The 13,111-nt window shown below is 46.5% G+C and overlaps 1 protein-coding gene across 6 annotated transcripts in view; it reads right to left on the bottom strand.

The window, feature by feature from the left end:
• Positions 1-13,111, bottom strand: part of LOC113033025 (syntaxin-binding protein 4) — a 60,155-nt gene that overhangs the window by 27,678 nt on the left and 19,366 nt on the right. Inside the window, exon 1 of one of the 6 annotated variants that reach the window (XM_080300535.1) lies at positions 1,004-1,080. The exons of the other annotated variants lie outside the window; for them this stretch is intronic. Coding sequence (XP_080156661.1) covers positions 1,004-1,065 — 62 coding nt within the window. The 5' untranslated portion in view covers positions 1,066-1,080. Of the gene's footprint in view, positions 1-1,003; positions 1,081-13,111 lie in introns of those variants that run through there. 6 annotated transcript variants of the gene reach the window in all.

Genomic DNA, 13,111 nt, shown 5'->3' with positions numbered 1-13,111 from the left:
TCAAATGAATGGCAGGCAATCATTCTGCTGAGTACTTTTTGCAGCCCTTCTTTATACCCAAAAACATCAGGACACTGTGTAAAACGTAAATGTAAAACAGAATGTGATTATTTTTAGGCTTCATCAATACATATTTTATCAAAACATAAACATATCATATTTCCATTGAGAGGTTTTTATATTTCATGAACAATATGAGCACATACTAAATTTGAAGGCAACAAAACAACAAAGTTAGGTCAGGGTCACGAAATGCTGGACAACTCAAAAGAAACAGCTGCAGCTAATCATGTTAACTGGTAACAGGTCAGCAGCATCATTGTGTAAAGAACAATAGAACAATTTTAGAATAAGATTGCTTTAATGACACGTCACAGTTATATTAGTTAACCACAACTAAACTAAAAAACTACAACTAGGTATGAAAAACAAAAATGAAGGCCTTCATATTTGAATACTGCAGCTATTAGAACAGCATTGCTTCTGAACTGGCCTCCCTGCAGTCCAGACCTTTCACCACCTGAGAACATTTAGAGCCTTATGAAATGAAAAAGACAAAGAGAAGAGCTGGGACTGTTGAGAATCCTCCTTAGCTCACAGACCATTATGGAAGCAGGGATGCTACACAGTAGTGATGTTCGATTCGTGAACGAATCGTTCAATACTCAAGAATCACTTTACTGACTCGTGAATCATGATTCACAAGCCCAACTGACTCACTGACTCATCCCTGTTGCTGTTAGCAAACTAATTCCATTAGTAGAAATATATCTAGCTTATAATTAAAATTGTGGGGGGAAAAACAACAGCCAGTTTCGTAACAAAAGCATTTCTGCTCTGAACTGGAAGAAAAAACCCTGAGTAGAAGCTCACATCAAGAAAATAGCTCCTCGGTTCAGAGTAGCATCGCGCTGCTAACATGCTAACAACACATTTGAGCTACTCACCCCCTCCCTTCCTGTGCTGAATCATAGAGCGAACGAATCACTCAGGATTCACTCACCCCCTCCCTCCTGGCTCACAGCTTCTTCTTCTTCTTGGTTGGCAACCAATGTTAAGGGGCATTACCGCCCCCTGGCTCACAGCTCAGTGGACATTTAGATGAGAAAATATATATTTGACACACTTAAGGAAAATACTAATAAAATACAAATAAACAAAATAAAGGTTTATTAAGCAATTCTGTGTCTCTGCATGTGCGTGCGTCTGCGCGTGTGTCTCTGCATGTGCGTGCGTCTGCGCGTGTGTCTCTGCATGTGCGTGCGTCTGCGCGTGTGTCTGCATGTGCGTGTATCTCTGCATGTGCGTGCGTCTGCGTGTGCGTCTGCGCGTGTGTCTCTGCATGTGCGTGTATCTCTGCATGTACGTGTGTTTCTGCATGTACGTGTGTCTCTGCATGTACGTGTATCTCTGCATGTACGTGTGTTTCTGCATGTACGTGTGTCTCTGCATGTACGTGTATCTCTGCATGTGCGTGCGTCTGCGCGTGTCTCTGCATGTACGTGTGTCACTGCATGTGCGTGTATCTCTGCATGTGCGTGTGTCTCTGCATGTACGTGTATCTCTGCATGTGTGTGCGTCTGTGCGTGTGTCTCTGCATGTACGTGTATCTCTGCATGTACGTGTGTCTCTGCATGTACGTGTATCTCTGCATGTGCGTGCGTCTGCGCGTGTGTCTCTGCATGTGCGTGCGTCTGCGTCTGCGTGTATCTCTGCATGTGCGTGTATCTCTGCATGTGCGTGCGTCTGCGCGTGTGTCTCTGCATGTGCGTGTATCTCTGCATGTGCGTGCGTCTGCGTGTGCGTGTATCTCTGCATGTGTGTGCGTCTGTGCGTCTGTCTCTGCATGTACGTGTATCTCTGCATGTACGTGTGTCTCTGCATGTACGTGTGTCTCTGCATGTACGTGTATCTCTGCATGTGCGTGCGTCTGCGCGTGTGTCTCTGCATGTGCGTGCGTCTGCGTGTATCTCTGCATGTGCGTGTATCTCTGCATGTGCGTGCGTCTGCGCGTGTGTCTGCATGTGCGTGTATCTCTGCATGTGCGTGCGTCTGCGTGTGCGTCTGCGCGTGTGTCTCTGCATGTGCGTGTATCTCTGCATGTGCGTGTATCTCTGCATGTACGTGTGTCTCTGCATGTACGTGTATCTCTGCATGTGCGTGCGTCTGCGCGTGTCTCTGCATGTACGTGTGTCACTGCATGTGCGTGTATCTCTGCATGTGCGTGTGTCTCTGCATGTACGTGTATCTCTGCATGTGTGTGCGTCTGTGCGTCTGTCTCTGCATGTACGTGTATCTCTGCATGTATGTGTGTCTCTGCATGTACGTGTATCTCTGCATGTGCGTGTATCTCTGCATGTACGTGTGTCTCTGCATGTACGTGTGTCTCTGCATGTGCGTGCGTCTGCGTGTGCGCATGTGTCTCTGCATGTACGTGTGTCTCTGCATGTACGTGTGTCTCTGCATGTGCGTGTATCTCTGCATGTGCGTGCGTCTGCGTCTGCGCGTGTGTCTCTGCATGTGCGTGTGTCTCTGCATGTACGTGTATCTCTGCATGTACGTGTGTCTCTGCATGTACGTGTATCTCTGCATGTGCGTGCGTCTGCGTGTGCGTCTGTGCGTGTGTCTCTGCATGTACGTGTGTCTCTGCATGTACGTGTATCTCTGCATGTGTGTGCGTCTCTGCATGTGCGTGTATCTCTGCATGTGCGTGCATCTGCGTGTGCGTCTGTGCGTGTGTCTCTGCATGTACGTGTGTCTCTGCATGTACGTGTATCTCTTCATGTGCGTGCGTCTGCACGTGTGTCTCTGCATGTACGTGTGTCTCTGCATGTACGTGTGTCTGCGTGTGCGTGTGTCTCTGCATGTACGTGTATCTCTGCATGTGTGTGCGTCTGTGCGTGTGTCTCTGCATGTACGTGTGTCTCTGCATGTACGTGTATCTCTGCATGTGTGTGCGTCTGCACGTGTGTCTCTGCATGTACGTGTATCTCTGCATGTATGTGTGTCTCTGCATGTACGTGTATCTCTGCATGTGCGTGTATCTCTGCATGTGTGTGCGTCTGCACGTGTCTCTGCATGTACGTGTATCTCTGCATGTATGTGTGTCTCTGCATGTACGTGTGTCTCTGCATGTGTGTGCGTCTGCATGTACGTGTGTCTCTGCATGTGCGTGCGTCTGCGTGTGCGCGTGTGTCTCTGCATGTACGTGTGTCTCTGCATGTACGTGTGTCTCTGCATGTGCGTGTATCTCTGCATGTGTGTGCGTCTGCGTGTGCGTCTGCGCGTGTGTCTCTGCATGTACGTGTGTCTCTGCATGTACGTGTATCTCTGCATGTGCGTGTGTCTCTGCATGTACGTGTATCTCTGCATGTGTGTGCGTCTCTGCATGTGCGTGTATCTCTGCATGTGCGTGCGTCTGCGTGTGCGTCTGTGCGTGTGTCTCTGCATGTACGTGTGTCTCTGCATGTACGTGTATCTCTTCATGTGCGTGCGTCTGCACGTGTGTCTCTGCATGTACGTGTGTCTCTGCATGTACGTGTGTCTGCGTGTGCGTGTGTCTCTGCATGTACGTGTATCTCTGCATGTGTGTGCGTCTGTGCGTGTGTCTCTGCATGTACGTGTGTCTCTGCATGTACGTGTATCTCTGCATGTGTGTGCGTCTGCACGTGTGTCTCTGCATGTACGCGTGTCTCTGCATGTACGTGTATCTCTGCATGTGTGTGCGTCTGTGCGTGTGTCTCTGCATGTACGTGTGTCTCTGCATGTGTGTGCGTCTGCACGTGTGTCTCTGCATGTACGTGTGTCTCTGCATGTACGTGTGTCTCTGCATGTGTGTGCGTCTGTGCGTGTGTCTCTGCATGTACGTGTGTCTCTGCATGTACGTGTATCTCTGCATGTGTGTGCGTCTGTGCGTGTGTCTCTGCATGTACGTGTGTCTCTGCATGTACGTGTATCTCTGCATGTACGTGTATCTCTGCATGTGTGTGCGTCTGCATGTACGTGTATCTCTGCATGTGTGTGCGTCTGCACGTGTGTCTCTGCATGTACGTGTGTCTCTGCATGTACGTGTGTCTCTGCATGTACGTGTATCTCTGCATGTGTGTGCGTCTGCACGTGTGTCTCTGCATGTACGTGTGTCTCTGCATGTACGTGTGTCTCTGCATGTACGCGTGTCTCTGCATGTACGTGTATCTCTGCATGTGTGTGCGTCTGTGCGTGTGTCTCTGCATGTACGTGTGTCTCTGCATGTACGTGTGTCTCTGCATGTACGCGTGTCTCTGCATGTACGTGTATCTCTGCATGTGTGTGCGTCTGCACGTGTGTCTCTGCATGTACGTGTGTCTCTGCGTGTGTGTGTGAGTGCGTGCGTGCGTCTTTGTGAGAGAGAGACATATTTAGGCTCAGTCACCTTCAGCTGGCTGTTGTTGTGATCTCAGAGTCATGGATTGAACTGAACTTTGGGTTAGTTTGTGTTGCCGACTGTTCTCTTTCACTAAAACATGAAAACGTGTTTACAGAATGCTTCTCACAAAGCACAATGCTGCAGATGAAAAGGCTTAACTTATCAATAAGTGTTTTTCCTTTTAACTGTAATTTGCTGACGGTAAGCAAACAGCACATGCTGGGACACTTCTGGGTTGTATTTGTGTCGGTGTGGGGGTGTAGACAGATATAAAGATAGAGACGAATAATCCCGACTCCCAGTCCCCAGCACTACTGCTGTCTGCCCGCCAGCTCCTCTGGGCTGCAGGGTAGTTAAAGCACACAGTGCAGATTAACATACAATGCTCATCATCCAAAGCATCGTCTCCGTTAAGCTCTCCCCCTCCCCGACTCTGCTGTCACATCCTCTGCGCAGAACACAAAGAGATGGAGAAGGGAGGATAGAGTGGCTCAGGCAACCTCACTGCTGACACAGCTTGGCCTCAGAGAAATAGGTACTACACTACACACAACATTGTAATTCTACATATCCACCCTGTATATGAGGACTCTGCCAGTGATGACTTCAGTCTCGCATGTATCTTCTCCAACAGCCGAGGTATAAATCCCAACTGTCACGCTGTCTTCACTGAACACGCAGAATATTGCATTTTTAAGTAAAGCTCATGGCTGACACTAGTGTGCAAAGTCTCGCTGTTTAAATATGCAAATCCTCTACTACCTTTGTCACGGATCACGTTGTGTGCAGTGGATTTGAAGGGAAGACAAGGCCAATGCTGACAGCTGGCACTGACCTTGTTTTCACTCAGACTGGCCATAGTCAGATTAGAAAGCTGGTTCAACACTAATACTACCAGCCAGGAGTAATGCTAGTATGGTACTGTCAGCACAGTTCAGGCATCATGTGTTCCACTCATTTTGAGCTTGTTATTCACGAGTTGTTTGAGTGGAGCTGGTGTGTTAAACAAAAGGAATAAAAATGGATCCATCTTTTTTGGTGCTAGTTTGCTTTGCACATGTAACCCCCCAAAACAAAAACAAACAGGCCAGAAAACACTGCTGTTCAGGCTGCAACTGGAACACCCACAATTTCTTTTAGTTCAATGTCATCAAAAACTGTTTTTAGTCCATTAGATCTGACCCAAATTGAGCCCAAGACGAACGCCTTTTTTGGACATGTATCCCTAATGTAACCATAACTCTGTGACAACACTGGCAGATGCCTCAATAGTGAGACATGAAACCCACTCAAAGAAAGTTGTTCGTTGCTTCTACACCTAAAATTCATTTGGTGTCATTTGGTAGTGGTTGAGTTTGCTTCAAGATGCTGTGTGATTTCACTGATTTCTATAACGGATTCAATTCTGATTCACAAGGTCTCAATTTAATTCAATTTTCAGTCAGAAAGATTATAATTCTGATCATTTATCAGCACATATCCATATTTTATATCTATGTATAAAAAGAAAGCTGACACTGTGAGACTTTATCAGAGGTGTGAGCGTCACAGCGGACGACATCCATCCATCCACCCATCCATCTTTTTCCGGTTTATCCGGGGACGGGTCGCAGGGGCAGCAGCCTAAGCAGAGAAGCCCAGACCTCCCTCTCCCCAGCCACCTCCTCCAGCTCGTCCAGGGGAACACCAAGGCGTTCCCAGGCCAGCCGAGAGATTAAAATCTCTCCAGCGTGTCCTGGGTCTGTCCTGGGGCCTCCTCCCGGTGGGACATGCCCGGAACACCTCACCCAGGAGGCACCCAGGAAGCATCCTTGTCAGATGCGCCTTGAGGCGACTTTTGTTGTGATTTGGCGCTATATAAATAAAATTGAATTGAAATTGAGATGCCCGAACCACCTCAACTGGCTCCTTTCGATGTGGAGGAGCAGCAGCTCTACTCTGAGCCCCTCCCGGATGGCTGAACTTCTCACCAACCACCCACCCAGGCCACAGCGGATGCCTTTGTGTCAAAGTAACTGATCAGACGAGATCGGGCGATCTCAGGGTGCTATGGCTGTGATCTCAGAAGCTAAGCAGCGTTGGGAGAGAAACATGAAGGCGACTTTCCTGGCCTGGCTTTTTTTTAGCAGATAACCTTAAAAATATTCTGCAGTAGAACAAAAACTGAAGAAAAGCATGAACCAACATTTGAACATCACCTGATGCTGCTGAAGTGAAGCAGAGCAAAGTTACAGAGGTTTGATTAGAGACACAGCTAAGAGAATTGCAACTTGGCATCATTTGTAAAAGTTTATATTTTTTTGGTATTGAACAGCAGAAATGAGACTTTCTTGTCAAAGGTCATTTTAAAAAACAAAAAAAACAAAACAGCGGGCGACAACACTGCACACAACAGTAGACTGGTGCAGAATGCAGAAAACAGATTTTTGATGGTAAACTAGTCTTGAAGTACAGAGAGAGCTGTGCAGGAAGTGTGATTTCATTGTGGTGGAAGCAAAACAGTAAGAGAGAATTCATGATGATGGTTTTCAAACGTGAAGCGTAGTTTGATCTTCTTTTGCTGTTGGTTCAGTGAATTTTAGTCGGAGAGTAACGAAACCTGCTGTTAAAGTGAATTGTTAAATGCTGTAATTTTTATGCTTACCATCTCTACATTGTTTTAACTCTGTGATGAAAGGAATTCCTTTGTCCCCCTCCCCAGCCTCTCGAGGTCCCTTCACAAGCACATCCTTGTGAAGGGTTGTTTGATGTTTGGTAAGCTTCCTGCCCTTTTTATGGCTTCACTGTGTGAAGGAATTGAACCATATATTGGGTGTGGGGGAGATTGCCATTTTATGACTAAGGATGTTGTTAGAAACAGTTGGAAGTAGGAACACTGCGGAGGTAAGGAAGGAACACTGCCAGAGGTAAGTGACGGAAGTGACCGGAAAAGGTAAGCGACCCATGTTGTAGGTGACGTCAGACGCCGGAGATTTGGCGGAAAAAAAGCGAATGGTAGCGTAAAATTTAATAAAGTTTCTTTAAGCTTCAGTATTACCAAATAAACTAACCAACTGTCATATAACTAACAACATCTGTCCTATCATCTCTAAACCCTGGAGGACAACGGGGAGAGTTTAGACGCTCTCCAAGATTACATCGACCGGTGCTTCCAAGATTTAGTAATGAAGAAGGCCCAGAGTGCATCTTCTCCGGCCAAAATTGAGACGCCGTCATCGAAGAGATGTCGCCCGGCAGACTCCCCCAGCATAACATCGCCTGCTGGCAAAGACATTGCAGACATCCTGGAGTCAACGCTACGGGAGTCGGTCAAATCTCTCACCAATAACGTGACCCAGTTAAACATAGAAAATAAAAAAATAAAAGAGTCCGTTATCGACCTACAAGCCCGTAGCATGCAAGACAACCTTGTGTTTTCTGGTATTCCAGAATCTGCCGGAGAGGACGGGGAAGCAACGGTGAAAAGCTTCATTAAAACCCACCTGAAGCTGCCAGAGGACACTGTAAAGAACATTGCCTTCGAAAGAGTGCATCGCTTGGGGGCCGTGAGGTGGGAGACCACGTCCAATTGTGGCCAAATTCGGCCAATTCAAACAGAAGGAACAGGTGAAGAGTCGCGGCGGAGCTGAAAGGAACGGACTTCAGCGTGAACGACCAGTTCCCCAAAGAGATCCTGGAACGACGCAAGGTCCTGTTCCCAGTTCGACGTAGCTTCATCCAGAGAGGCTCCCGCGCTGTCATCGCCGTGGACCGGCTCGCCGTGGACCGGCTCTACGTGGACGGACAGCTCTACCGCGACCCCGGCACCACTCCGTGGTTATATTGACTGCACTCCAGATAAGAACCCGCTACACTCTTTTCTTATTCATTCACACTCTCTCCTTTAACATGGGTTTAACCTAGTAATATCAGTATGATGTCATAGCAGATATAACATCGTCACCCTCCATCATTGCTTTAATTGGAATGTTTCCGTTTCTTTTCTTTTTTTTGTTAACGCTCACCGTTCTCGTGTTTTTTTTTCCTTTCTCTTTTCTTTCACTGCTGTGATCACCTACTTCCCCACTCACCTACAAACAACACCCTCTATTTCTGCATATTCACACACCACGATCACGCAAACACATGCGCTCAACGGCAGCACATTTACACCAGCCTCACAGCGCACACAGACTTATAGGACACACGCAAGCCACGCTTGTTCATATTAGTGAATATTCACACACATAGTCAGACTTATGGAGCCTTTCACCACACATTTTTCTTTCTCTTTCTATTTACAAACAAGGGATGTTTCCACATTCTCTCCACCTGTCTAAACGAAACACCCAGCGTACACACACAATTATGGGAACACTAAGGTTTGTCACATGGAATGTAAATGGAGCTGGCAACAGAGGAAAGAGGTTAAAGATATTTTACCAGCTTAAAAAACTACAGGCAGATGTTGTTTTATTACAAGAAACTCACAGACCTGTCACAGGTTTAAACGAACTTAAAACACCTGAGTTTCCTAACGTGTTTGCAGCCTGTTATAATTCTAGACAAAGGGGAGTAGCAATTTTAATACATAAAAATGTTAATTTTACAGTACTCGATACAGTTATAGATCCAGAGGGCAGAATCCTTATTATTAAATTATCAATATTTAACAAAAAGCTATGTATTGTAAGTATATATGGTCCAAATGTTGATGATCCCTCATTCTTTCACGGTTTTTTCAGGGCACTCTCTGAACACTTAGATGGCACACTTGTTCTTGGCGGTGACCTCAACCTTGGACTAAATGAAGAAATGGATAGGCTCAATACAGCGGGAACTCAGCGTAACTGGCAGTCCACAAATATAATCAAACAGTGTATGAGCGACTTTGGTCTTTGCGATGCATGGCGCTCCCTTCACCCCACCAGTAAGGAATATTCTTTCTTCTCACATGTCCATCACTCTTACTCTCGTCTGGATTATTTTTTGGTCAGCAGCTCACTGCTGAGTGACATTTCAGACACTGAGATTCACCCTATAGCTGTCAGCGATCATGCTCCTGTATCTTTAACACTAATACATAAGAAGAACGCTACACCAAGTAAAAACTGAAGATTCAATACATTGCTGCTCAAAGATGAAGACTTTATCAAATATTTAAAAAAAGAGTGGACTTCATATTTAGACTTTAATGACACTCCCGAAACATCAGCTTCTGTTCTATGGGAGGCAGGGAAAGCTGTGATGACAGGTAAAATAATTTATTTCTCATCACACAAAAAGAAAGAAGAAAACAAAAATATTCAGGAACTAGAAAAAAACATCAAATCCTTAGAAGAAACCTACGCGTGCGACCAAGAATAAAGAAATAATGAACAAAATACGCAAAACAAAACTAGAATTAAATTAAATTATTAATAAAAAACACAATTCCTAGTACAAAGACTTCGCTTGCAGAATTTTGAACACAGTAACAAATCAGGTCGATTGTTAGCTAACCAGTTAAAAATAAATAAAGAAAAAAACTATATTGGGTGTTCAAGATTTATCAGGAAACACAATATATGACCCTGGAAGAATAAACAACATTTTTAGGGATTTCTATGAAACTCTATATTCACCACAAATAAACCCATCTAAAAATGAAATTGATCAGTTTTTTGACAACGTAATTCTTCCAAAATTACTAGACAGTCAAGCAATGGCACTGGATTCGCCACTGACATCGGGTGAACTCCAGGAAGCCCTGATAAGTATGCCCAATAATAAGGCTCCAGGTCCAGACGGCTTTCCTGCAGAATTCTACAAAGAATTCTGGACAATTCTGGCACCAGTATTCCACGGAATGTTGCAGGAAATCAAGGAAAATGGCAGACTACCACCAAATATGAATTCTGCCAACATTAGTCTCCTGATAAAACCAGGCAAAGACCCTTTATTTCCCTCAAGCTATCGTCCAATATCCCTTATAAATGTAGACCTCATAATCTGCAAAGCTCTCTCAAAAAGATTAGAGAAAATAAACCCCCTCTTAATTCATCCTGACCAAACTGGTTTCATAAAAGGTAGGCACTCATCAACAAACGCATGTAGATTACTTAATTTAATAGACTACTCATACAGTAAAAACATTGAAACCACAATATTATCTCTAGACGCAGAAAAAGCATTTGACAGAGTTAACTGGAAATTTTTATTTGCAACTTTAAACAAATTTGGTTTTGGAACCTCTTTCATTAACTGGTTAAAAATATTATATAATTCCCCAACAGCTTGTGTCAGAACAAATGACCAGACATCCTCCAGCTTCTGTCTCCTGAGGGGCACCAGGCAGGGACGCCCACTCTCCCCTTCACTGTTTGCAATTTTTATTGAACCACTAGCAGCAGCAATTAGACGGAATTCAGTAATTAAGGGCATAAAATGCAAGAACGTGGAACATAAAATCAGCCTTTATGCGGATGATGTGTTGCTTTTTCCCCAAAACTCACAAACCAACCTTTCTGAGGTAATTACTCTAATAAACTGGTTTTCAGGTGTTTCAGATTATTCACTTAACTGGTCAAAATCTACAGTTCTTCCAATTAACTGCTCCTTCCATAATTCTTCTTCTGCCCCACTACAATCTGGAAATATTAAATATTTAGGTATTAATGTCTCTCCTAAGCTTTCAGACTTAACTAAATTAAACCACATCACACTTCTAAAGAAAGTAGAAGGCGATCTGACTAGATGGAAATCTTTACCCATATCACTCATGGGAAGGGTCGCCACTATAAAAATGATGAACTTGCCAAAAATAAATTACTTATTTTTAATGATCCCTAACAAACCATCACAAGATTGGTTCAGATCTCTGGATTCGTATATTTCTAAATTCCTTTGGAAAGATAAACCCCCGCGTATCATCTTAAAAACACTTCAAAGAACCAAGGATAAAGGAGGATTAGACTACCTTATTTTCAACAATATTTCTTAGCCAACAGGCTTCAGTTCATCTCAGGATGGTTAAAACGTACCTTCTTAGATGAGCCCTGGCTAGATGTTGAACAGGCACTATGCAATGATCTAGAGATCTCAGACCTACCATTTATCAGCTCAAACATCAAAAGACATGAATGGTTCAAAAGCATCAACATCAGTTCTTCTCTGACAGCATGGTGGGAGTTTCTAAAAATAACGGAGTCTTCATTAATCCCATGCAAACGTACACCTATCTGGAATAACCAGATAGGCGCCATCACCTAGCGGGGGTGGGGGGTCATTGTTTGGTCCCGCCTTCGCCATTGTGGTTGATGTGGAGGTAGGGACGGGCTTAGGGCGTCTGGAGAATCCCTAGGGACGTTATCCCTGGAGGGCTTAACCCAGGGGTTGTGGTCATAACCTGGTTAGTGGCTCTGGTTGCTCTTAGAGGGTGTTCTCCTTGTGGCTGCGTGCAGCAGGGCTGGGGAGGGTCTGTGCTGGTGGACGTAGGTTACTGGCCTGGTAGCCTGGCTGCCCCTGAGTAAATCCGGGGCAGGCGTGGGGGCTTGGGGTTCGGGGGTGCTTCGCCTCCGTGCTGGGGCTCTGGCTGGGCCTTGGGGGCTTAGGTCCCTGTTGGTGTGTTGCCGAGGTTGTGGGCGGGTGGGTGCACGGGGGCTCAGCCTTGGCGCAGGGGGCCTCTGGCGCATCTGCCTAACTGGGGGGCTCTTTAACTGACAGGGAGTTTGTTCCATCCTTGCAGGAGTCCACTCTGCAGGTGGGGGAGAGTATAGGAGAGGTGGGGAATAAACTTAACCTGGGTGTCTACTGTCTTGTGCAGTCTGGGAGATGATTAAATGTTAGGGTGCGTACAGTTTCCTCTGTGGTGGGGTCAGGTGGGCTGCCCCGGGTCCTGTGGGGTTGGGTGATCCTGCTGCCGTAGGCCCAGATCTTGATGGGCGTGGGCTCCCTTGCCTTGGTGGGTGCCGAAGGACGGGGGTGCCTATTGGGGTCAGCGGGGGAGCTGGCCCCAGGGAGGGGCATCTTGCTCCTCCCTTCTTTTCCTCCCCATCCCAGGCTGCCTCCCTCTTCCCGCTCCAACGCACCCACCCACTCTAGTAGGGCCTTGGGGTGCGGGTGTGTCACCAGGGTGCAGGGGAGGCATCCCCCCCCCCCCCCCCCCGTCCCCTTCTGGCAACCTGTGCCTCAATTTTATTCCACAACTCAGACATCCACATTACTCACAGTCTCATAACACATACATATAGGGCCTTGAGGGTGGGCACGTTAACAGCGTCCAGTGGACGGTCTGTGTATTCAACCCCACCTCTGGCGCCGGTGCCCACCTCTCAATTTTAAATCCATGTAGACATTGAGGGTTCTCGGGAGGGGCCGTGCTAACACCTGCTGCTCTCTGGCAGCAGCACCATGCTCTCCCGTGTTTTAAATCCACCTTGAGCGAGAGGGGGGAGGTATGGGGTCTTCACACACCCCTGTTCTCTGCTGGCCATCTGGGGCTGGGAGAAGGTGTTGGCCGTCCGATTGGGATCTGGGATGCGGGGCCTCCCTGCTGCTGTGGAGCCTGGGGCGGTCTGCTTGCCTCCACCCCGGGGGAAAGGGTAACATCTCCTGGGTCTAGGTGCCGTTTCCCCCTCCAGGGGTGAGGGTACCTGGACCTGGGGTATAGAGTTTGTTTGGGGAGTGTGATTGTGTGTACAGTGTCCATGTATGTCTATCCCTACGTTGAGTGAATGCTGAGTATTT

This window comes from Astatotilapia calliptera, chromosome 4 (assembly GCF_964374335.1).
Source record: "Astatotilapia calliptera chromosome 4, fAstCal68.1, whole genome shotgun sequence".
In the NCBI taxonomy this organism is placed as follows: Eukaryota; Metazoa; Chordata; class Actinopteri; order Cichliformes; family Cichlidae; genus Astatotilapia; species Astatotilapia calliptera.
The sequence above is the reverse complement of the archived record's forward strand: the minus strand, read 5'-3'. Positions and strand labels throughout refer to the sequence as shown.